Source organism: Diceros bicornis, chromosome 20 (assembly GCF_020826845.1).
Source record: "Diceros bicornis minor isolate mBicDic1 chromosome 20, mDicBic1.mat.cur, whole genome shotgun sequence".
In the NCBI taxonomy this organism is placed as follows: Eukaryota; Metazoa; Chordata; class Mammalia; order Perissodactyla; family Rhinocerotidae; genus Diceros; species Diceros bicornis.
Genome location: NC_080759.1, coordinates 34,953,911 through 34,980,006, shown reverse-complemented (window position 1 = coordinate 34,980,006; position 26,096 = coordinate 34,953,911). Strand labels below are relative to the sequence as shown.

The following is a 26,096-nucleotide window of genomic DNA, read 5'->3' as shown; positions in this document are numbered from 1 at the left end:
ACCAAAAATGTCTCCAGACATTGTCAAATGTCTCCTGGGGGACAAAATCACCCCTGGTTAAGAACTATTGTTCTAGACGAAAATGGACAAGGTGAAGGAGCAGAGAAATGCCTTGGTCTTTCTAGCAGGGTCTTCTCAGGAGAAGCAGCATTGAGCTGAGCTTTGTAGGATAAGAGTTACCTAGTGGTCATAGAGACGCGTTTTTAAGGTACAAACAGGGAGGACTTCATGGCCCTCTGTGATGTCTTCTTGACCAAAAACAGATTCCTACCACTCCTACACAAGCCCTCAAACATTCTAGGGATCACTTGGAGATGCCTGGCACTTTCTTGCCTCAATGCTTTTCTCATGCCATATGAGTGGATTCCATGTCCATATGTCCAGATTCTACCTTTGCTGGTTGCACTTACTGTGCTATGCATCATCTTTGAAAAAGAATTGGATTTCCAAAGCAAATCCCTCTAGAGGTAGGTTACTTTCTCTTAAGCATTAAGTCTACACTTTGGGTCAGAAGAGGGAGTGGGTTATGCTATGAGCTACAAGTCTGAATACATTGTATCTGGCATTGTGGAGAATTTTAGGCATCACTTCAGATTATTCTATGGTGGATTGTGTCAGTTGGTGCATAATCATTCATCAGAAGAGACCTAAGTTCTACCTCACCTGGGATGTGACTCATTTGGTGACATATTGATCTAGGGGTGGAGTAGGAGGGAATCTGCAAGGATCATGGGAGTAAAAAATTGACAGCATCCTCCTCCGGGTTGGTAAACTCCAGGGTAACACCGGTGGGTGATGGGAGTCTCACAGCAGGGCTAAATGAATCACATGGAAACATCAATGAGTTTGACCATTTATTGATGCCACACAACGGCAGGCTATGATTACAGTCAGTTTTAAATACTGGTTTTAAATACTGAGGTACCCACTGAGGTACCCCTTAAGGAGGCTGGGCCTGGCAAAGCAGCACAGAGGTGCAGGGAGGGCAATGGGTTGGGCCATGTACAACACACAACCACTTTGGAGGACAGTAATAGGTAGAATTGTGCTTTCCCAACCATTTTTTTAATGCCATAACTTAAAATAATAATACTAATAATAGCAATATTTGAATTAGCAATACAAAAAATAGGAGTAGCATCAGATATGTTGGCTAAGTTGTAGCACCAGGCAGTTCATGTCATGTGGGCTCTTTCTTGGAAGTGAATCGCAGTGCACTGAGCACCAGACACACGGTCCCAGGGCTTCATCTTAAAGTCAGGAGGGAGAAGAGCTAAGACCTGCAACCTCCGGGGTAGCGATGTGTAGCTTTCAGAGTTTGGAGGATTTTAGCCAATTGATTGGAAAATTATGATCTGAAACAATATAAATCTCTCAAATTGTGTTTCAGAAACTTGATGAAGGCTACCAAAAACATTCACTAAATATCTGAAAGCATCACATTGGGATGACTCCATCAAGTGGAGACTTGGGTGTCTTAGGAGACTGGACGGAGGTGTGCTCTTGTTTAAGAAAACCCATCATAAACCAAGTCATTCCTACAAAGAGGCAATTGTTTGTATCACAAAATGATTTTCTGTCTTAGAAAAGTACTCACTATTTAGTCTCTTGAAATTTTGTTTTCTCATGGTGTGTTGAATTATGTTTCAATGTTCAAGAACTAAATTAACCCACAGTTTTTCAGAGAAGAGCTAATTCTACCACTGTGGAAGCCATGTAAACCAAACTGGGTTTGAGAACCTTAATGTATTTGAGCACCAGGTCCTGGGGTGGACCTTTCTGGTTCACGGTTGATGTGTATCCAGTGTTTTTTGTTACACTTCTCACTTGATTGTTCAGGGTGGGAAGAAAGGAGGACAGGGAGGAAATAAACCAACAATGCTGCTTCATGTTGGCCCTTGTGAACATCAAAGAAATGATGAAGATACCAGCTAGGTTCTTGCCTTCAGAGGCTCCCTGTTAATCTGAGGTCCCTCTCTTGTTGCAAGCACAGGCACCTGTCAAAACCCTGATGACCCAAAGCTGAGTGATTGTCAAGGCAACAACCGTGTCAGATGACTCCAATAATGAAAGTGCTATCTTTATCCTGGGGTCCAGAATAACAGATGCCACACAACTGTCTCACAACACAGCCTCAATACAGGAAGTGAATGCTCATGATGCATGATTAGGGGCCAATATTCCGCCTTTGAGAAACTGGAGAAAGGCCTAGAATGGAGCACCTGGCCATATTCTCCCTACATTTCTGCCATCTTTGCCATGTGGGTCATAAATAACATTTTGTGTATTGGGAAATCTGGCCTAGTTCAGTTTTTTGAGGTCAGTAGGAATCTGGGTTTGTTCCTGAGTTTTTAAGACTGGTCATATCCAGGTCTCTGATGACATGCATGACTCTAAGATAGTACAGTACCGGGTTAAGTTAAATCAATCCACCTTCCTAAATTAATCCCCTGAAAGCCTACATTACACTTCAGGGATAGTCTTTGAGAATTGCCCCATTAGGAAAGATCAAGTTCTCCTCTACTCATGTCACTAACAATTTAAGCATCTTCTCTCTAAAACTGTTATTTCCAGCGATTGTCATCGGTCAGAAATGCTTATATTTAAAGACAGGGAATACAAGAATATAATTAGTATCTAGACATAAATTCCCTGGCTTTAGGTAAACATTTCTACTTTCCTCCTGTTTCTGGTCTGTCTTGAATTTCATCCCAACCCCAGTGTTTTATTTTCCACAGGAATTTATCAGAATAATACACATTAATGGCTGAAAAAAATGAAAAGCACATAATATAAAAATTTTAAGCTTCTGGTATCCAAGCAATAGAACTGGCATTGACCAGCAACACCATTACACATTTAACAGAAGATGTATATGGACTTGCCCACTTGTACATCTATCTGTATATTTATACTAGTTCTGCCACCATCTAGATATTAGCACCATTTTTCAATAGCACCATTCTGCTGAACGGATAGATAATCCAAGGGAGATATGGGACATTGTGCTCCATGGTAAATATTAACTGTACCTGTGCATGAATCTGAAAATATGCTGCCCATTACATGAAGGCCACATCCCTGCCTTCCCCTCTGTCAAGAGCTGGTTCTGAGAGCTTCCTCCCCTTGAGGCTTCACCCATCCATCCACCCTCACTATCCGGTTCAGTTCATGTAAAGGACTGAACTCAAATTCAAGTTCAGTCATTGAATTTGAGACCACAGCCTACTTCTTTCTCCTGATGGGTGGTGGGAACATCCAGAATAAGCATTATAACTTTCATTTCACTTTTTTTGGACTCCCCAGACTCTTCTGTTCCCCCCAAGGAAACAGATCCTCAAAAGTAACTATTGGGTGTACTGGGAGTGGCTATCTTTACCTCACTTTTGAGAAGTTTTTTCTCAAGACTGGAAGTTTGTACTAAATTTTTGTACTTAATACAATTTACCTGGGTCTTTGAAATATCTTAATCTAGAGCTCCATTTTCCAACCTGGGGGTAGGTGGGGGCGGGTTGCCGTCATGGACCTGGCTATAGCAGTTGGGGAATATGCTGGAGGGGAAAAGTCAGACAGGAAGACTCTCTTGTTCTTCTGCAAAGGAATAGGTATTTGCCAGGAGAGTGGGAAGAATAAAGGCCCACATTCCTTTTCTTATACTAGCAAAAATTGATTTGTGTTTATTTGGTTTTTAAGAGTTTTCATAGAAATTATTCTTAAGTCAGAAATATCTTCCATATAACTAACCTAAATCCCTTAGGTTTACTAAATCCTACAGTTTCTGCCCGTTTCCTCTTATTCTAGTGTCTCCAGGTAGGCATGGAGTCTAAGCAGCCCAGATATGGAATCTATAGGATTAGGGATCGACTGAGGGGGTATAGCCAGCACTTTCTCTTCCTGCCCCAGTTGAACACTGGGTGGAGAAAGCGGTCCTCTGCCTGGATGAATTAAAGGAATGTTCCTAAAAGCTCTCCTGTGACTTTTTAAACAGCAGCTGCTCTGGGAGAAAAACAAGGGATGATTTCACCAAGGTAAATTAGCAAGATTATTTGTTCCCTGATAAGTGTGGCTCTCTTTCCTGATACTCTTGAGGTAGTCTGGGAAAAAACCTGATCTCTTTGTTTTTTATTTTTAGGGGTGGAAAAAAAGACATCATTTCACAGGCTTGCCTTCACCTCGCCCAGGAGCTGATCCCAGGAGATGCCTGATTCTCCTGGATAGCTCACCTGCCTATCAGGGAGCGGCAAGTATTACAGTCCTATGCCTCCTGTGAGGGACATTTTGTGGCTAAAGGAACACAGTGAATTTTGTTTTGTCATGAGCTAAAGTTTAACCTGAAAAACTTCAGTGAAGGGGTCCCTGGAGCTGGAACATGTCACGGTCAGCAGGCTGCTGCAGTCTATGGTGGAGGGTGGCTTCCTTGTGGACTTAGAACGCTTTGGGGTTTTTGAACAGCTGTGGCTTTCTTGGTCTTCGGGTGCGAATGACGTGTGTCGGGGAACATGAGAAGCAGCACTGAGCCCTCACAGTGGGCACAGAACATTTCTTCATGGTCTTTAGTGTTTGGCAGAAACTAGTTGATAACTTGTCCTTGGTGCAAAGTAAATCTGTGAGGAGAAAAATATAAGAAAAAACCCAAAGATTATCCTTTGTAAGTGACCGAGCACAACTTTTATTAATGAGAGACATTACACGTCTAACAAAAAAGGCTCCGTAACAATTCATAATAATAGTTGACATCCACTGAACATTGATTACATGTCAGACACTGTGCCAAGTGTTTGTGTTAAAGTGAATTATCAGTCACAATTCTTCACTCCTGTGTAGCAGTGTTACATACATTCCCACCCTTGCCATGGCTGCCTGGTGGTGGTGAATACTTACCCCCTCCCTGACTTTGGGTTCAGCCCTATGACTTGCTTTGGACAATGGGATGTTAATCGACATGATCCCTGCAGGGCCTTGGAATGTGCAGGAGGATGAGCCTGCCCTGATGAGCTTCTGCTGTCACCATAAGAAGAACCTGGCTTGTGCAGCCACTGGACCAAGGAGGATGAAAGACACATGGAGCAGACCTAGACCCAAGCTACAGCTTGCAGCCAAGGCCAACCAAGGCCAACCAAGGCCAAGCTAGATCAGCTGAACCTTAGCTGACCGGTAGATGCTGAGCAAGAAATACATGATTGTAGTTTTAAAGCCCTGAATTTAGAGGTGTTTTGCTACGCAGTATTGTCGTGCAATAGTTGAATGTAATGTTTTACATGCATCGCTTCATTTAATCTTCACAATAGTACTATCAGGTAAATATATTTCTTTCCATTTTACAACCGTTCTTTCCATTTTACAAATGAGGACTGTAAAGCCCATAGAAGTTAAGAACTTGCACAATATTATGTAGCTGATAAGTGGCACAACCAGATCCAAACACAGGCAGTTTTGACTCTAGATCTCATGCTTTTATCAATCATACCACTAAGAGGACCAAGCAATGACCCAATCAGGCAACTCACCAATGCTTCCTGAGCACAGCTCAACAGAGCAAAAGATACAGATATGTAAAATGTGGTCACTGCCCTCCAGAAAGGTTCCACGTAGATGAAGTCATAAGACATACACAAAGAACTCCCATAATAAGTATACAATTAGTTACCTGGGTTTGAATCCTTGTTCTATTCTAACTAGCCCTGGGCAAATAAGTCCTCCAATTTTCTTCGGCCCTGCTTTCCTCGTACATGAAGCAGAGAGTTAGACTAGACTTCTCAGGGACTGTCAACACACACATCCTATGGGTGGTACTCAGACTGCACTGGCCCACGTATTCCTGGTCTGGAAAGAATTCAGTAAGACCCAAATAGCAGATTTTTCTTCTATAAAGTGAAATTGTTTCAAACTTTGCTTGAGTGCCTCTCAGAGCTCTGGCTGCCTTTCTTTCTTCTTTATAGAAAATATTTGAATAGTCTTGAAGAAAAGCTTTTTCATAAATAGGCTGCTGTCCTTTGTAAATGGAACTGTCAGTAAAAGTAGAAATTGAAGTAATATCCTCTTTACCCAAAACCTGTGACAGTATTTTTGCTTCTCTATGCTTTTTTTTCACCTTCAGATCACAAAGGCAAAAAATGCTCTTTATCTCCCCAGAACTCATCATTCCCTTGACTGTGCCTTGTTTTTTGGGGAAGAAATAAACGTCTTGTTACCTGTCAGAATTCCATTTTGTTTGGGGATTTTAAGTGCACTTGGGAATAGGTTACATATCATGTTCCTAGAACCCAAAACCTCTTCATTGCCGATCCTTTTCTTCTACAGGCCTCTTCTTTAAGCCTATTATAAAAAGCAATCTCTCCTAAAATACCACAGGAAACTTCCTTACGTGCTCTGACATTTCAGAAAGAGTCCATGTTTCAGCCAAGTATTACTACTATGAAATAGGAATTTGAGCTCTTCATCTCCCACATCCCCACCAGAGCAGCAGCATTCTCCATGGGGCCTGGGCCATGTTCGTGTGGGCTGCTGTTCAGAACAAGGCAAGGGTTCCTTCCTAGGCTTCTGGCTTTGGAACAGGGCCCCGCCTGGAAGCCTGGGTGTCACAGGGCTGCTGCAATTTCTTAGTCAGCCTCTTCTGAAGCTTTGTGGATGGTGGACGGAGAAGGTGCCTCTGGGGTAGCTCTTTGCCCCACATTCTTCCTGCCATGAGTAAGTGAGTGCTCTGGGGCCACTTTAAGAAAGGAAGAAGACAGAGGAAGCGTGAAAGCTCAGTTTGCATCCCATCTCTCCACAAAGCTTCTTTTGGCCACGCTGGCTCACATGGATCCCTTCTGTCTCAATCTCCAAACTTGTGTTATTATTGTAACATTTGCTCAAACATGGCATTACGTTCTATCTTGAACTGTTCTGTAAATGGCGTGTGAGACTTCTGCTAAGGGCTAAAGTGTAATCTCTCTCAAGGGTGTCCACCATTATAAAAAGGGCCTCCTGGAGGCCCCCAAAGTCTTTAACCCGGTTGTGGGTTGAATTTTGTTCTCCAAAGTTTAAGTGTCCCCCAAAGTTGAAGTCCTAACCACTGGTATCTGTGAATGTGACCTTATTTGTAAATCTTTCTTTGCGGATGTAATTACGATGTAAATTAAGACGAGGTCATACTGGAATAGGGTGGGCCCTTAATTCAACATGACTGGTGCCCTTATAAGAAGAGGAGAAGAGACAGACACACGCAGGGAAGAAAAAGCCATATGAAGACACAGACACACAGAGGGAAGATGGCCATGTGATGATGGAGGCAGAGATGGGAGTTATGCAGCTACAAGCCAAAAAGAGGATTGCTGGCAACCACCAGAAGCTGAGAGAGCATGGCCCTGTCAAGACCTTGACTTTAGACTTCTAGTCTCCAGAACTGTGAGAGAATAAATTTCTGTTGTTTTAAGCCACCTAGCTTCTGGTAGTTTGTTATGGTAGCCCTAGGAAAGTAATGCACTCCTTCTCCCATGACATTAATAATAACACAGATACAACTTATTAAGCGCATGCTAGGCAATGGGCGTGACATATACTACCTTTTTTGATCCTTACGGTTTACTTGTAGATATATCTGTTCTTCTCCTTTTAAGAACTGAGAGTTTCAGAGAGGCTTAGTAACTGGCCCAACAGCACATAGCTGGTATGTAGATGGTGACACTGGAATTTGAATGTTGCCTCAGTGCCTCTAAAGCTCTGCCACCAAGAGAAGGAATCTCTTATACTGGTCTTGGGGGAGGAGGGGATCACAGGAACAGGTCTTCCCTAACCAGAACATCCTCATTTGCTCAACACAGGACCCCCACTTGTCAGGTTAGGTCAACACCTACATGACTGAAAGAGGCTCAACCAAGCCTGGTGTCTTTGCCTGATCTTGGGAACCATGAGACCATGAGCCCTTCTTTTCAATGGTCCTCAGAGCCCTGGGAACATGCCACGTCCTGGGGTCCTCCTGCTTGAGAGTGGGGGACTTGAAGGAAGAGTGGAAGACAGTGGTGGCCTATATTAGGAGCCTATGTTCCAGGCCTGTATTTAGCAGCTCATTTAGACAATGACTATGAGCCCAACATCGTGGCATGGCTTTACTGCACCAGTTCTCCTTATTATTGTAAAACAATGAAGGCTTGTTGTGTTCATCAGCTAACTGGATCCCAGCCAAAGCACACACAATGCTTATAATTAGGGGCAACTTGGAGAGGAGATGCCAATTTGCCTCTGCCTGTTCAATAGAAACCATACTTGGAAATTTAAAGGGACAGTTTAAGCTTGTTTCTTTGCTGTTGGCTGTGTCTAGGTTGAACGGATAATATTTTGCCCACAAAAGAAAGTTTAAAAACAATTTCAATACTGTTGACAAATACTGTTTCTATAGGACTTTGGGTCCTTAAGGCCAAGAACTGTGTTGTACTCATTTCTATGTCCTCCATTTTTAGCACTTGCCCGCAATATATCTTGTGATCAATAATATTTGCTGAATAAATGAATGAATGAAATCCTATTCATCTGGAAGAATATCCTTCAGTAGAAAGTGTGCTGATGCAAATGTTCATTTGTGTCAACTTTGGGTCTACGTACTGTCCTAAGGAAAGTACTATTATTTTCCTTATTCTTTTTATTTGCCTTCTGTACTTCTCATCCCCAAATTAAAATAACAACAACAACAAGAACAAAACAAGCCAAGAATGGTGTGCATAAGAGTTTTGCTTTTGTCTTTTAATCATTATGAATGTAATGCCTAGAATATAGCTGATACTCAGTAAATATTTCTGGATGAACTTTTTTTTGATTTTTTTTTTTTTTTAACCCAGATACTTGAAAAGGGTTTTATAGTCCCTACTATGGAAATGATAGTTCTGATTTAGATTTTAAGTCATTAACATTTTAGATGGCCCCTAAAAGAAGTAAAATGGCTGAGAGAAAAGCAAACCTTACATGAATTCATACCCAACCTTACAAGATGAAATGGGGGTATGTTTATTGTGCTGGCTGGCTGGCTGACAAGAATCTGGGCATTGAATGACTTATTTTCAAAGCATTTTAGAGGGCACAGTGGTCAGGGTAGGTGGTTGGCTCTTTAAACCAAGGAATTTCTTGCAGCTGCTCTTTCATGTTGTTTCTATGCTCTGCCTTCAAGAGAAGCTAGTAATTAACTTTCCCTGCCCTGATAATTGTTGGTGAGTGGAATTCATTGTTATTTACATTCATTGCCAGCCAACTATTAGTTACCATCTCTTCAGTGTGAGATTTCAAGACAAAAAAATACGAGGTAAGCGTTTAACCCAGTTTTCATTATTAAAGATTGCATTGTCCCGCAATAAGATAGTTAAAGACAATCTACGTATAATTTAAAAATAACAACCCGTAACACTAGGTATGGTCAACCAAGACAAAGTTGCTGCTTCAATTATGTAAAAATCAACAAAACATAGAAAGATTCTATAGCCTCAACATTTTAAAAACGTGGTACCATAGAAGGTGATGAGATGAGATGAAAGGAAGAGGGTCTCAAATTGGCCCCTTGATCTAGAAGAGGCTGCTTCTCAAACTTTAATGTGCATCCAAATCACCTGGGGATCTTGTTTAAATGCAGATTCTGATTCAGAAGGTCTGGGGTGAGGCCTGAGATCCTCCCAGGTGACGCCAGGGCAGCTACTCCAGGGACCACACTTTGAGTAGCAAGAGTCTGGAAGACTAAAAATTAATAACACTTCTGAAAATGAGCTTTAGGTAGCTTCTTTTGGAGTTTCATGTAAGGTCAATAATAGCCATCCTCAAATGCAAGTTGGTCAGAAAAGAAAGAAGTTCATATCGAAAGCATTTTCCCCCTCAATGCATTGCGTTCAGGATTTCCAACCCAGATCTCTCTCCTGGCCTCCACACCGTGCAGAAAATCCATCACCAGACACTCCTATCTAAATGATCCATAGGCTCCTCAATAAACATGTCCCAAACAGAACTCATTACCTTTTTGCATTCCCAAACCCCCGCTGGGGCTTCCTCTCTCAGTGAATGGCAGCCTCATCTACTTAGTTGCCCAAGTCAGAAATCTGGGCTTTATTCTCCCTCTTCTTTCCCCAGCCACAAAGTCCTGTCAAGTCTCTCTTTTGAGGAGCTCTTGAATCCATTTACTTCTCTCTACCTGCACTTCTACTGCCTTAATTCATGCCATATACATCTCTTGCTTGGGGTAGAGTTGCAGTCTCCTAACTGGTCTTCCTTCTCTATCTTCCACATTGCAGCCAGCGTGACTTTCTTATTTTCACTCTCTTGTTTGGAATACTCAAATGGCTCCTTTCTGCCCTAGGGATAAAGTCCAAATTCATCAGCATACTTCCCAAGGTTCTTTATCCTCTAGCTCCAACTTACTTCTCCAGCCCTACTGTTTCCTAACTCCCCTTGAACTTTGTACTTGAGTTACACTTATGTGCCATTACGTTAAATTCTTCCTGGTTATTGCAGAAACTGAAAGCTTTTCCTGGAACCTCTCATCTGACCTCTACTCATCCTTCACTTCCTCTGGAGGCCTTCCCTGCTCTCCTCAGTTTAAGTTCAGTGCCGTTCCCAAGTACTCTCACAACATCCTTACCTCCCTTACTGGTGTCTGTCACTGGTTTGTAGTTCTGTTCCTTGTTTGACATTATGTTCAGCACAAAGTAAGCGCCCTACAAATATTTGTTAAATAAATGCATGATGTATAAATAAACAACCCCTAGGGAAAATCTTCTCAGGATATTAACTCTAATGGCGGTCTCTTTTGAATGCCAGCCCTCAGTACTTGGAAGGAGGTGAGGAGCAGATTCACAGACCACAGGTTTCACTATCTCTCATCTTTAAGAATCTTTGGAAAAAGAACTACCACTGTGTACAAAAAACATGCTGCTTTTTCAAGAGCAAAATGACCCTTAGTTGATGTCTCATAGTCAATTCTTTAATTAGGGACAGACTAAATTCATCCTGACCCTCTAAATCCCAATTTCTGGACTACAAGAGGCATTCTCCACTTTGTAATTGAGGTAAGTAAATTATCAAAAAATCCTCTCTCCCTGTCTGAAAACTTTCTCTCTAGGTTTTTAATTTAGAAATCTCAATCCTCATATCAACGAAGCCCAAAATATCAATGAAAGAGACATGAAAGAGTTCATGGTTGAACCCACTCATTTATGGATAAGAAAACTGCAGTCTATTGAGATGAAGTAACTTGCCCAAGGGAGGTAACTCAGCTGGTTTGTGATGGATTTTTTTTCTTTTTAGGTACACTAAATACATGCTATTTAAAATCTTCACAACAACTCCATAAGGCTTGTGAAGTTATTCCCTTTATACCCGAAAGGAAACTGAGGCTCAGAGAGTTAAATAACTCGCCAAGGTCACATAGATAGCAAATGGCTACTATGGGATGCAAACCAATTGCTGTCTGATTCCAAAGCTGGATTCTTTCCACTTCTGAGGAAGGGAGGCACGTGAAGAAAGAGGAGAACACCCCACCATGTAATCACAAACATGCCACTTAACCTCTCCAGGCTGCAGTCTCACAGGCTTCAAATGACTAAGGTGACCATAATATATCATTCATATTTGGGATGCTTTTTGAAAGTGAAAGTTGAGTGTAACGGACAACAGTGATGTTCCACCATTCAAATCTCCCTCCTTGGATTTTTGTCCATTTTCATGCATCATCCCCACCCACCCAAGTCCCAGCATCCCTATTCTTTAGCCTCTAGTACCTAGAGACCCTGACTCTTTCACAGGACTGCCCACAGCCTACTGGAGCTGCTTTGTCTCTCCACGTAGGGGGCCTTAACACCTACAAATTCACTACAAATTCACCCTGGGGTAGCCATTGGCCAATGGCTGAAGAGTGTAGGAGTATGAAAGTCCAGCTCACCAGCCTCAAGAGCAAACAACTCTGAGACAAAACTTACACCCTGGAGCTCCCCTCTGGGACCAGGCTGAAGCTAGGACTGTGCCTGAGAGGGCAGCCTGGCCATGCTGCCTCCCTTTTCTGTCTTGCTTCCCCCATTCCTTTAATGGTCTTCCCCAGGAACATTTCCTTAATGAATCCTGTGCACACAAATTTGCACCTCAGAGTCTGTGTCTGTGGAAACTGACCTGAGACAGCAGTGCTAGATGGATAAAGAGGGCCATTCAGTACCTGATTGGGTTCCTGAGGAAGGCTAGAGCATCTCTCAGAAATCTTTGAAAAAATAGAAGAGATTCTTATCTGTGTGGGATGACGTCAGTGTGAATGCACTTTGAGATCGGAAAATCGATGAGATAACCCCTCAAGGAATTAGAGTCAAACCTCACCAAACCAGACAGCTTGCTCCCAGCGGAGCTGGTTGGCCTCTTCAGCATTAAGATTCCCAGCTCAGTAAAGGGGACTAAAACTGTCCACAAATCGAGTCATGCGGGACAACTTATTTATGAAAAGCTCTCTCCCCCTGAGCAAAGACATTCACCCACCATCACTATTCCTGCAGGCCTGCTGGTTGCATTTTTGGAATTCCGGAGGTCTAGATTCATGATCACACAGGCATTGGTCTTGGTCTTCAGTTTGATTGTCCTCTGAGGAGACACAGTGGACAGTCCTCTTCTGAAAGCCACCTCCACAGGAAGCGGTGCACTGGAAGAGAGGGTACATGGAGAGTCAGATTTCTTCCCCAGGATGTTCCAGCAGAACACCTCTAACCCCACTGTGGTCAAGTAGAGGCAAGTCTCAATTATCAGAAGTCTTTTTGAAGGAGCCATAGACTAAAAGTCCTAATAATTTGGAGATGTGAATTTAGGAAGAGTCCACATTATAGATTGTGTGGATTGAATTCGGCTTAATTTACTATTGCGTTCTCTGAAGAACGTGGATAGAGGCTGAACTGCAAGCAAAATAGAAAAAAATTTCATCTCTGGGCCTTGGTGCCACAGCAATCTGGTTTCTCTGAACTGGTTTTGATTGGGGCTAGGAATCAGAGGTGAGGAAAGGGGAGACAGCTAAAGGGAAGCTGAGAGCAGGATAAAAAGAGAAGTGGGAGGGGAAAGCCAAGGTGGAATGGAGAGAGAACTTGGAATGGACCTAGCTGGACCATGTGTGGTCTCAAGCCATTCTAACAGATAAGATTCCACCATAATGTCAGGATGTGGCCACCTGGAAGCAGAAGGGAGATTCTCTGGCCTGGGAAAACAACTTATATAAGATGATTCCCGGGGATGTAAGAAAATGTGCCTGAATTTACCATGTAAACTCACTTAAAAAAATCCTTTTTATTGTGGTAAAATATATAAAGATAAAATTTACTATTTTAACCATTTGTTAGTATACAGTTCAGTGCCTTAAGCACATTCACATTGTTGTACAATCATTACCACTATCTGTCTCTGAAACTTTTTTCATCTTCCCAAACTGAAACTCGGTACCCATTAAATAAGAACTCTTCATCTCCCACCCCACCTCCCCAGCCCCTGGCAACCACCATTCTATTTTCTGTCTCTATGAATTTGACTATGGTAGGTACCTCATATTAATGGGATCATACAGTGTTTGTCCTTTTGTGAGTTGCTTATTTCAACTAGCATAAGTCTTCAAGTTTCCTCCATGTTATAGCATGTGCCAGAATTTCCTTTTTAAGGTGGAATAATATTCCATTGTATGTATATACCACATTCTGTTTATCCATTCATCCACTGATGGACACTTGGGTTGCTTCTACCTCTTGGCTATTGCGAACCACACGTACTCTTACGATTTACATTCTATTTCACATTTTATTACTTTTAGCCTCATCTTTCTTATATAATCAAAATCTCCTAGAAGGCAAAAACCAGCTCCTCTTTCTTCATTCTGCTTGGCAATTAGACTAGTGCTAAACATAGCCTGACATTCAACAAATGCTCATGGATCAATTAGCCGAAAAAGACTGCTGCATGGCAAATTCTGGAAAAATCACGAGGACCAAAACATTTCATTTTCCATTTGAAATATTATTGGTCACTCAGCTCACTAGATAAAAAAATACTCACACTGGGACACCACTGATCAACTCAGAATACTGCTGCCAAACCCTGTTTCCTACGAAACTCCCATATGGGATAGGAGGAAAAACATCAAATTTTTCTTAACATCCACTGCTTTATTTTATTCTACACTTCATAAAGCCTAGAGCATGGTCATCACCATGGAACTTCATGTTTGTTTTATAAAGTCAGAGATTTCTGTGATTAAACCTGAAGGTAATTTTATTCAGTGAATTCACCTCAAATTCTCCATGGATATGGACAAGGAAAAAAAGAGTAAGAAATACTACTCAATTGATCCTGAGTAAATAAAAGTGTGCCACAGAGGAAAGAACAAGGGAAATTAATCAAGCCAGAACATGATAAAGACTACTGGACCAGGATTCAGGAGAATCCTCAGGCTTTTTCACTCACTGCACATGGTCCTGGATCATTCACGTGACCTCTCTCTTTCTTCCTCTGTAAAATAATGTTGTTAGATAAAGAACAAATGACTTCTTTTCCTGCTTTCTGCTTCTAAGAGTCTGATAGAACAAGGCTGGGTTGGTCCTGGGTGCTGAAGTCATGCAGGCCCTCTCAGGCAGGGCAAATCAAGACGGAAGAGCTAATTCCAAGCCAAGGACAAAAATAAGCAGAAAGGTCATTGTCCATGCATTTACTAGCCAATTAAAATGACTTGTGATTAAGAAGATGCATGAATTTGTGACGTATTTAATGGAAGATCAAGCAGGAAGCATGTTGCTGATTCGGGTTTTGTTAATAGCGGTAATGCTGTGAATCTGGGGTTTTAGAGAGAAGGTAATACCTCTCTTACTGCCCAGTTCTACTTCTTTGGATCCAGTAAAAATAAGGGATCTTTGTGCAGAACTGAGCGCCCAACATAGGGATGGGGCTAAGCTGGGGCTTAGTTCCCAGCTAAGGCTACTGAGTAACTGAATTACCACTGCCTACATCGAACTCTTGCACTAGCCTCATTCAGTCCTGGATGCTCTGTCCAGTAAAAGTGCAAGGCTCCTCATCGGCTTAAACTAGTCTGTTTGGAAAAGTTGATTCCCAGGGTTCAGCAGATGATCAGCAAAGACTCTGTGAGAAGCTATAAAACAGATACATGAAGACTGGATTCTATTATTACTACCACTCAACCAACAGAGATCAAATGGAGAAACCATTTGATGTTTTATAACTAATGCAAACATCTTCATTGAATAATTTTCTTGCACTTACTATTAACATACGGCAGGCACTATTCTAAGAGCACAGAAAATATCCTTGAGTTCAAGCCTCATAACAACCATGTAAAATAAGATTTTTTTTCTGGTTTTACTGACGTAGAAACAGATCCTCCTCTCCCTGACTTTTTTACTTTTTTTGATAGCTTTTAATGAAGGACATGGAGACTCATGTACTTCAGATTTGGAAAATTTTTCTTGCATTAATTCTTTGATAATTTCCTCACTTCTAGTCTATCTACATTCTTCCTTCTGAAATATTATTTCGATGTTGTACCTCCTAACTTGATCCTATAATTTCTTTATCTTTTATCTCATTTTCTTTTTGTCTTTGTTTTCCTTTTCTTGAGAGAGTTCTTCACATTATTTTCGCAATCTTCTGCTTAAATTTTTACTTTTGCTATTCTAAAAATTTTCTAAGTTCTCCTTATATAGCTTCAACAGGAAGCTAGGTCATGGATATAATCTTTTATTTCTCTAAAGAGATCAATTATAATTTTTTAGGAGGAGTTCATTTGCTTCTTTCACGGTCTCTATTCCTCTGAGTTCCTTTTGTTCTGTTTGGTTTGTTATCTTGTCCTTGGTGTGACAGGTTTTCTCAAACGTCCAATAATACTAGGCTATCTATTTATATTTAAGATGAGATATCTAAGAGCTGATTAGAAGTTCCATGGGTGGTAATTATTGAGAAGTAGCTTTACATAAGGTAATCAGGAAGAGATTTATTGTGTAGGGTTTTTTCTCTTGAGGCTAAGGCGTCCCTTCTCTTTGTCAAGCGCAGTTGGGGGAGGGGGATGGCACACTATTTACTATGTGTATTTTCACTTAATCATTGATGAGATGAGCCCTTTTGCCTCCACCAACTGTGGCTGATTCCAAAGTCTCTCTTGGTCCACTTCTCCAGGGAGAAGACTTCTAAGCTATGGTCAGGATGTAGGAAAGGATCTAAAGATCCAACTGCTTCTCTTTCAAACTTTCAACCAACCCCCATTTCCCTCTCCCTCACCCCTGCCTTCAGAGGCATCTGGGAAATCTCTGCTATAGATAGTTTTTAGCTTTCTCTGACATCTAAGTCAATTGTAAGTTTGGCTAACTGCTTCCAGCTTCCAAACCCCTCTCTCTGCTGGCTCCTGTCCTCTTTGTCTTTGTGGGTTTGTGCCACTTTTAGTTTTTTTTATCTCTTCTGCCTAATTAATGGAGTTTTGGGAACAGTAGCAAATGTATATGTTTAATCCATCTACATGTCTTACTTGAACTCTATAATTTGTCTTTTTTACTTATTAATAGATCATGGAGGCCAAGAGAAATTCCAAAGGCTGGCTTGGTAGTGTTAGCCATCCTCCATGCCCCCTATTCTTTGATATGCACAATTGATGAATTCTTAATACATGGCTCTTCTAAGGAAACTTTAACTCATGTCCCACTCCAAGAGACGGCTACCTCTAACTCCCTCTAAGGAAATTTTGAACTTCTGTTGTTGGAAATTTTTATATCTCAGAAATATAGATCAATTCAATCTTGAAAGGGCTGTACTATAATAAATTAACCAGTTCTTCCATCAATGGACATTTAGATTATTTTCAAGAATTGCTATTACAAACAACATGGCAATGAACATCCTTTACAATCATCTAGGATTACATTTCATGGTATATTTGTGGGCTAAATTATTAGAGGTAGAATTGTTGGGTCAGATAGTCTATGTATTTTAAGTTTCTTGCTGATTTTAACACTTTCCACTCTAACTTCACGCAGATGATTATAATTGAAGAAATGCACTGGAAATCTGGCTGAAGAACAACCACACAAAACCTCACAATTTACAACCTCGGTGCTACTTAAGTGTTAAAACGAGGAGCAGGCTGCATTCTTATCAGCAAATGGGGATGTTTTTGACAATTTCTTCTTCTCAGTGTGTACCCTAAGAGCTCGATATGCTTCACACATTATTACTATTGTCATATTTACTGGGCTATCATCATCATTCTTGCCAGAAAGGAAATTGCATTGTCCAATTTTCCTTTACAATGAATGATAAGGCACTAGAGCCTCAGGGAACTGAGTGAGATTTAAAAATGTTCATCTGTAGTTTTTAATCTTCTATGGAATTTTATGCCCCTGAATGGGCCCAAATTTATAGCATTTTCATGACAGTTCACATTGTATCAAATTTCCTCTTCTAATGGTCACATTTGATGTGATTAGTGATGCTTATATTGTTACACAGGGCTCCAGGGCATTTATAAAGAGCATAATCCTGAAACACAGCTTTATTTGTTGGGTACAATCTTCTCAGGTTGTGAAATCAAAGACGGATGAGGAAAATTAGTTTTGGAATAACTGAATTTCTAATGAATAAGAAATAAAGTAAATTTCCAAGGGAGATACTGTAAGATGCCTAAATGTAAAGTAATCAAATTACATTATATGAAAAAAAAATACAACTGCATAACATTTTCTGTCGTTCACATGACCATGGGGGTGGGGTGAGAGCTGGGTATTGGCCCCAGCAGACAGCTCAGTAGGATGCATAACCAGAAGCTTGCCCTGACACCAGACTCTCCTTTGGCGATTCATCATGAATCAGTATTAGATGTTAATGAAAATAGGGCATTTATAGAAAATACGATGGGTCCTGTCTGTCTAAGGGAATGCTTGATGGCATTCTTCTTTGCCTACTAGGCATTTTTTTAAGTTATGAAAATAATAAAATATGTATTTTTTTATTTGTTGCAGGCTAATTGGTTAATGCACAATGTTCCTTTAGCAGTAACGAATCATCTCATTCTTCCTAGATATGAGTGGGGTAGTGTCCAGAGACCAACAGGACCTTGAGTTGGATGGAGCAGCAGGAGCCTCTTTTAAGAATATATGCCAGGGGCTGGCCTGGTGGCATAGTGGGTAAGTTTGCAAGCTCTGCTTCGGCAGTCCAGGGTTTGTGGGTTCGGATCCCTGGCACGGACCTACACACCACTCATCAAGCCATGCTGTGGCGGTGTCCCACATACTAAATAGAGGAAGATTGGCAAAGATGTTAGATCAGGGCCAATCTTCCTCACCAAAAAAACCCCAAAATTAAAAAAGAAAAAGAATATATGCCAGCATTCAAATTGATCACGGCTATGCACGTACAACTATACAGCTATGAACAATGAGAATTACTAAGAATACAGTAACCTAAAAATATCTGGGGGCATTATGTTTGGCAAAATACTGCATGGGCCTGCGTTATAATTATAACCATAAAAATATACTTACACAAGAACAAGTTACTTTTAGAAAGTATTAATAGTTGAGGGGTTAGTGTATCAGATCCTCTGGGCTCCCCCCATCTCCCAGCTGTTCGCCTTGGATCTGCCCCAGCTAAGGTGGTAACCAACTTGATGGAAGCACAACCCATTGGCCTGCACCTCATGTCCATGTTGTGTGCCTCTCATCTCCTGACTCTGGGCTTTCTGGTTGCCAAGAGATGTGAGACACGTGGACTTGCTCAATGCCCCCACATGAATAACCCAAGGCAATGGGGGACACTAGCCATCTAAGGGTTACTCAATCCTGGGAGACAGGAGCCAGTAATCTCCTCTCTTCCTGCCCCTGGACAAACTGCCTTAAGAGGCAGTTCATACAGCTCTTATAAGGCCTTCTTTTGAGAGCGAGCAACCAGTTGCTTCTGACACCAAGCGTGTTCCATTAGGAAAAGTGGTCAGCCTGGTAATGCACCTCACATTTGATTCCCCTCCTTCCCTGCCTCCTCCTCCTTTTCTATCACTCCTGCTTCCCTGGCATTGTATTTCCTAATAAAGTGTTTTATTTTGCCTCAAGACTCTAATTTCTAGACAATGCAGATAAGACAAGTCAGAGTAATGGCAGAATCTGTCTATGGGAGAATTTTCTTTATATTCAGTATCACTGATACAGTGTTATTTATGCAATAAATAAACTTTGTGAGAATAATAAATCTTTCCCTCATTTACAGTTTAATTATTTTGTTTGTCTCTCCATTAAATAGGCTGGCCATCTGGCAAACTGATCCGCAGGTTGACAAGAGACCTGAAACTCACTAAATCAGGCTAAACTCCAAGCTTCAGGGCAGAGGTGACCCCTATTTGCTCTAGGAAAGGCCAGAGGATCTGAGATGTTGGGGCCAAAATGGCCTCTCCTTGGGCTTTGTGCCTCTGGGATAATTTTGGTGTTTGATCTTTTCTCTTTTGAAAGTATTTGATCTTTTCTCTTCTGAACTCAAGACAGTAAATATTGACTATCATGTCAGCTACAGGTCAACTTTTTGCAGACTTAGAGATATTTGATGGCAGAAGAGTCCTAGAACTAAAATATATGGAAACACACCCTAAATCAATGGATACCCTGAACACTTACAATGAATATATATTACTTTTGAAATCAAAAGAAAATAAATGCTATTTTTTTAAAGACAAATAAATTGAAGAGAACATAACTGACTCTTACCAAGTCCCAGTTCCCAGTGGCCCAGTGACAGCAAGGGTGCCCGTTGCAGGGCATGGTGGGCATGGGCCTTTTTGTCCAGTCACAGAGGCCTCTCGGACAAGTCACTCCTCTCTCCTGAACTCCACCTCCACAGGACCTGGAACACTGATATACAACAGGGACAAGGCTAGGTAAAAATCACATGGTGATATTTTCAGTGATAAGGGAAGAACTTTGTACTATCATTTTTGTTGTGTACAATGTTATTAAGTATATTAGTATCTGTATTGGAATCTGCAGCATCTGTGCTAGGTTCCTTAGAATGACCACTCAGTCATGTCAAACAACAGTGGTGAAATACGAATAAAAGAGTAGGAAGGAGGCTGATAAAGGAAATTCTGAGGCTAAGAGGAAGAGAAAAAATCAGAAGACGCTTAATAGTTCAATGTCAAACTATGTCAAAATGAGGGAATGTTGGTTAAAAACCTAAACGAGTCTTCATTCCAAAATGGAATTAAGTTATCTGCGTTTTGCCTTCTGGCATGAGCATCTAGAAACCAAATGTAAAATGTAAATGTTTTCATTATGATTAGTGCTGATAGCCTAAATGGGGAGCACACATTTGCAATACAATTTTGTTCATCTCCTATTAACATGGGATTCAGTCTTCCTTTCCCACTACATAAAGCTTTAGAATTAAATCTATCCACATTCGGAATAGTGAGATTGACAGGTTTGCTAGGGTTCTGATGCACTCACTGGCTGTAACGCGCATAACATAAATTCGAGGTGACAAGTTGGATTCCTGAAGGGATACAATTCTAAAACGTGTCAGGTTTTTGCTCACTAGAATAATTTTATAAGATATATTACCTCATTATCTTGAGGTTTCTAGAAGGAAATTAAATAATTCACTGAGAATCTTTGAAATGTACTTTGAATAATCTTGGTACTCTGAAAAACCTTAATTATGGCATGGTAACCACAACAACAAAACAATTATGGCTGCCAACATCATGCCCATCACATCAGGCACTATGTGTGTGGTGGTAACCACAGAAAACAATATATACAATTTTTAAATAATTGTTATCTACAATTAATCCTTTCTGCTCAACAAAAGAACTAATCTATTGCTTTCAGGATATTCCAACTTTGAGAGTCAACATGGATTTTTTCCCACTTATTTACTCTGTTTTTAACTCTGTATGAGGCGAGAGGAGAGAAATCCCACACTAGGGATCCTTGTGTATACCTACATGTGTGCATAGAGATTCAGGGCCACCTGGCAGGGCAATCTCCAGGAAAAGGGGGTGAAGAAGGTACAAACCAGTAGTTCTTAAAGTGTGGTCCCCAGTCCAGCAACTTCAGCATCTTCTGGGTATTTGTTAGGAATACAAAATTTCAGGCCCCATCCCAGACCTCTGAATTGGACACTCTGGGGGTGGAGTCCTGATATCTGTGTGTTGACAAACCCTCCAGGTGATTCTGAAGCATGCTAAAGTTTGAGAGCCAGTGGTGCAGACATTCCCATAGCTGAACTGCACCTTCTATGCAAGTTGTTTGGGCTGGCTGACATTCACTGAAGGGGCCCAGAACATTCCCATGATGGCAGTCCATGAGAAAGTGTGTGTAGATACAACAGCATCATGACGGCTCAGGGAAAGCACCTACAGGTTGAGCCTCCCCCACCCAGTGCTGGGCCACTGGACGGAGGCCAGGCATTGGCATGATGCATGCGTGGTCTCCTCTGACTTCTAGACTCACACGGTAACACGGAGACACGTCTCCCTGGTTGCGTGGAGGGGGTCTCTAGCGGCTGTACCTGGCTCCAGGGCTCCACCTGCCACTCCTCACAGGGCTCTGTGTTACAGCTCATGCTCAGCGGGGGAGGAATGCCGGCCAGGAACTGGCAGTGAAATGGCCTCAGGCTCCGGTGGTCCCGGCTGTCCACACACTGGATCTCCCGGATCTGGAAGCCCCCGCTGCAGTTTCTGGAGCACTGTATGGAGAGCAAGAGAAAAAGGGATACCTGCGTCCCTGGTGTCAGGCTTTCAATCTCCTGATTCCTCGAGGTTTCACAAAGCACCATGAAATCCCAGGCTTCCAGTCGTGAAGAGGGGTTAGGTCTAGTTCAAGGGAACTGTGTTCCCTCACACACTGTAGAGAGGGAGTCACTCAGCGGCTCCCGGAGACGAGGCTCCCAGAGTCAGAAAACGCAGGCGTCCAAGTGTGAGGGTTTGATGTTGGCAGAACTGAGAGAGAAGTCCAGTTCTGTCACTCACTCATCGTGAGCCCTCGGGCAAAGCTGCAGAAAACTCTGAGCCTCAGGTGTCACGTCTGTAAACTGGGATAATAACTGTGGTCTCACAGGGCTGTCATGAAGATTATAGGCTAGGGCTGGGGTGACGCTGGCACAGTGTCCGTCTCAGTGTGTGGCCGTTCCCTCTGGTGCCTGTATTCATTGCAGGCAAACAGGACTGCCCATGGGGGGACCTCTCTGTCAAACCACACCCATCTATCCCTCAGAATCCTGCTAAAAACTTGTTTTCTCCATGACTCTGAAAGCAAGACGTTACCCTTTTCCAAGGGAAGGGCCTATATGAGGGAAATAAACTGAATAACTGCTCAGTGGCTTGACTCATGGAGTGAGCAAACCCTGTACTCGTCCCCACCACCATCCTTCCTCCTACATCTGCCATTGCCTGCCCCCATCACTGCGAGTTTTCTCAGCACACGCCCACTGCAAGCCATTACAGGGGTCCTGTCATTGCCCCTCTTCCCACGTGCCCACACCTTGTGTAGCCGCCCCTGCATCCTGCTCTGTCTCAGGGAAGGGCACAGTTCACCTGTAGGTTGCTGACTTCCTTAAGATCACAATAAACATGGATGAGCATGGGTCACCTAAAACCAGAGTTTATGCAGTCTATTCTGGAGTACTTCTTTTGTTTACTCTCTGAGCCCTTGGGTTTTGGAAGTTACTCTATCTGCCACCTTATTAGTTTTTATGTGATCATAACTTGAGCTTTCAAGACTTGGTCTCCAGTCTCCAGTCTGTACCCCTTCAGCTTGTCTTGCCTCTGCATCCTAGTCTTTCATGGCCAGTCCTGTTCTGCCCTGGACTGTCTTGCCACTGCCCACACTCAGGTGGGGACCTAAGGTAGGTGGGATGGAGGCTAACCCCTGTGCTCCTTAGCCTTTCTCCTCCAGATTATCCCTGGGTTAACAATATGTCCTTGTGGTTCTTATGTCCTGAATGTTCCTCTGTCCACCCTTCCTACTGCCCACTACTGCTCTTCCTTTAGACCTCAGCTTAAATGTCACCTCCTCAGAGAGGCCTTCCTGGATTGCCTTATCCCAAGGAGGATCCCTCTCTTGTTACTTATCTCAGCTCCTTCTCTGTTTCCATTTGAATTGTAGAACAACATTTATTTATTCTGTCCATCCTTTCTATTAGACTGTCACTGCCATGAAGTTGGAACCCTATCTGCCCTGATCACTACTGTGTCCCGAGTACCTAGCATGATGCCAGGCACAGCATAGATGCTCCATACAGACTTGTCGAATGAATATATACATTTTGAGAAAAGGGCAACCAGAGTGCTCCCAGTGGGCTAAAGAGATCTGTGGTCACCATGGTGATGAAGAGCATCTTTCTTTACCCTCTCAATCCTTCCATCAATTATCTCTTTAGCAGTCTTGGTTGAGAAAATGCACCACTTAGGAAGTGTGCCCGTTGCTGTTAGGTATGTTTTTGTCTGGCCTCCTCTCTATATCATAAAATATCATGCTTTCTTTCTGGCTATGGTGGAATGGTTATAATTATAGGGTTGTAGGCTGTGAAAGAAAATTCCTCAAAACCTTTCAGTAGAGGTACATCCCAAAATACCCATTTCCTCTTCTTCTGACACCTGGCAGATTGCACCAAGTCATCTGACTTCAAACCTTGGACTGTAACATAGGAGGATGTGGGCTCATGCGACAAAGGGGGTGATTGATGCTTGAATGCTTCCATAAATCAAGTGTGTTTAGCTTCTCAGAAATAAGCAACACTTGCCAGACAGCACCCCAAAAACAAATTAATAACTTCATTTTCCTGCCACTCAGTAAGTACACAGAGAGAAAAGTAACTGCCAATATAAAATTAACCACAGAACAAATGAGAAACCATGCTAATAATTTTCACACAAAGCAGCCATTTGTCTGACAAAACAGATTTCCAGGAAATGGCACATGGTTAACACAAGAGGGCTCTTTATTAAGAAACGGGAATTTTGCAAGACATGAATGCAAATGGGATTTTATTTTCTTATTTTCCATTTGTTGCTACAATCTTAGACTTAATTTTCAAATTAGCATAACCCTTTTGTCAAAGAGCATATGAAGTTTATTAATACGCGGAAGTAAATAATGAGGGAAGATACTCACGATCTACGACTTTTCTACTCCATTTTCAAAAGGGCCTCTGATTCAGTTAGCAAGAGGGAAGTGGCAGGATATTAAATCACTCCACTCCTAATGCTGTTTTGCCTTTCTGTGCTGAATGCCAATTATTTTCATTTTCTTATTGCCCTGTAGGAGGGTCATTTGTATACATGTTTTCTTCTTCTTTTTTTTTTTGTGAGGAAGATCGGCCCTGAGCTAACACCTGCCAATCTTCCTCTTTTTTTTGCTGAGGAAGACTGGCCCTGGGCTAACATCCATGCCCATCTTCCTCCACTTTATATGGGACGCCACCACCGCATGGCTTGACAAGTGATGTGTCGGTACGTGCCCAGGATCTGAACTGGCGAACCCCGGGCCGCCGCAGCGGAGCGTGCACACATAACTGCTTGCGCCACTGGGTCGGCCCCTGTATACATGTTTTCTTAACCTGGAGCCTGTGGACCAGACTGAGGACATGAGCCAGGGTAATGAGAATAGAAAGATGGCTAATGCCCTAATGCGATCAAATAGGCCCAACAGTTTCCCAGTTACGGCATCAGTCTGTTTAACTGCTGTGACCTGCGAACCAGACTGAGTTAGAATGAAAAATACCCTTATCTACAGAAGCCACCGGCAGAGATAAAACGAAATCATAACTGTTTCTTCCTTGGGCTATTTTTGATTTATGAAGTCATCCTGATAACGCTTTCCATGTTGGACACATACACAGTGTTGAGATGACTATAGTGAAAGTAACAAACACAGGATGAGGAGGTCAATAGACTGCATTCAAGTATGACCCTGACACCAAGTGGCTACATGACTGTGGATTAATCACTTCACCTCTCTAAGCCTCTGTTTTTCCATTGGTATTAAAAGGAGAATAAACTAGACGATAAAACTAACCCAACATTCTGGAGTGTTGTAAGTTATGAGATCACTGGATTTGTATTCTATTTTGATTTCAGAATACATTCTTGCTCTCCAAGTTGCACAACAAATACGAAACCAGGATACAGAAAGAATTGCTTCTGCTCCTTTCCATGTGCTAAACAGATTAATAAGACCCTTAAGATCAAATAATTCATTCCAAACATTCTAAGTTGAACAGCACCACATTACATCCGCCCATCTGTCCCCCCCACTGCACTCCCACTTCCCCCCTTCCTAGTTATTGAGCACTGACTATGTTCCAGGCTCTTATCCCAATCTAGCAGGGGGAGAAGCCACAGAAATGGAGACGATATGTCGTAAGTCACTCATGATCTAGTGAGCACACAAAGGAGGAGGTGATCAATGTCACCTGAAGAAGCCAGGAAAGGCTTGAATACAGGAGCTAAAGCTTGAGCTGAATCATGTCACATGAGTAGATGCTCTCTTGGCAGGCAAAATAGGGTGGGGGACATTCAAGGTGGAGAAAGTGGCATATACAGAGGCACAGTGCTGTGAGACAACAAGACTTGTCTGGGAACATCAAGTGGATCAGCATGCTAGAGCTGAGGGTAGGTGTGGACAAAGAGATGGGCAGAGGCCATCATGGAGGGCCTCGTGCTCTGGATATCAGTCCTCAACTAAAATGGTCTTGGGTTCATGCTTTCTGTGGTCCTAAAGGCTTCCATTTAATTGCCATTCCTCTAACCATTTCTTCTTAGGGATCCTTTAATCTAAAACACTTGGGGTGTCAAGAGAGGTGACAGATTAGACACACAACAAATTATATCAAGAGTAAAACAGTTGCAGTAATTTTGAGTGTATTATCTACCTTCCTGTCAATCAATTTTTGCTTTCTGGGGACAGAAGCTCCCCTATAACATGCAATTCTATGTTTTGACTTTTGCACATTGGACTTTAATATATGTTTCTGGGGAGAAGTTATGTATGAAAGTCAGGGACTGTGTATTTAGCAAGTCAGGGGCTCTTTCCCTATTTAATTCATCTGTGAAAAATCTGAAAAATGTAGCACTGCCACAGACAATCTGTAAAATC

At 42.1% G+C, this 26,096-nt stretch overlaps 1 protein-coding gene across 2 annotated transcripts in view; it reads right to left on the bottom strand.

Moving 5' to 3' along the window:
• Positions 1-912: 912 nt before the first annotated feature.
• Positions 913-26,096, bottom strand: part of ADAMTS12 (ADAM metallopeptidase with thrombospondin type 1 motif 12) — a 315,991-nt gene continuing 290,807 nt past the window's right edge. For both annotated transcript variants that reach the window (XM_058564273.1, XM_058564274.1), the window contains 4 exons: positions 21,511-21,687; positions 19,707-19,850; positions 12,469-12,628; positions 913-4,604 (listed from right to left, as the gene is read on the bottom strand). In XM_058564273.1, the coding sequence (XP_058420256.1) occupies positions 4,426-4,604; positions 12,469-12,628; positions 19,707-19,850; positions 21,511-21,687 (660 nt within the window). In that variant the 3' untranslated portion in view covers positions 913-4,425. The remainder of the gene's footprint in view (positions 4,605-12,468; positions 12,629-19,706; positions 19,851-21,510; positions 21,688-26,096) is intronic.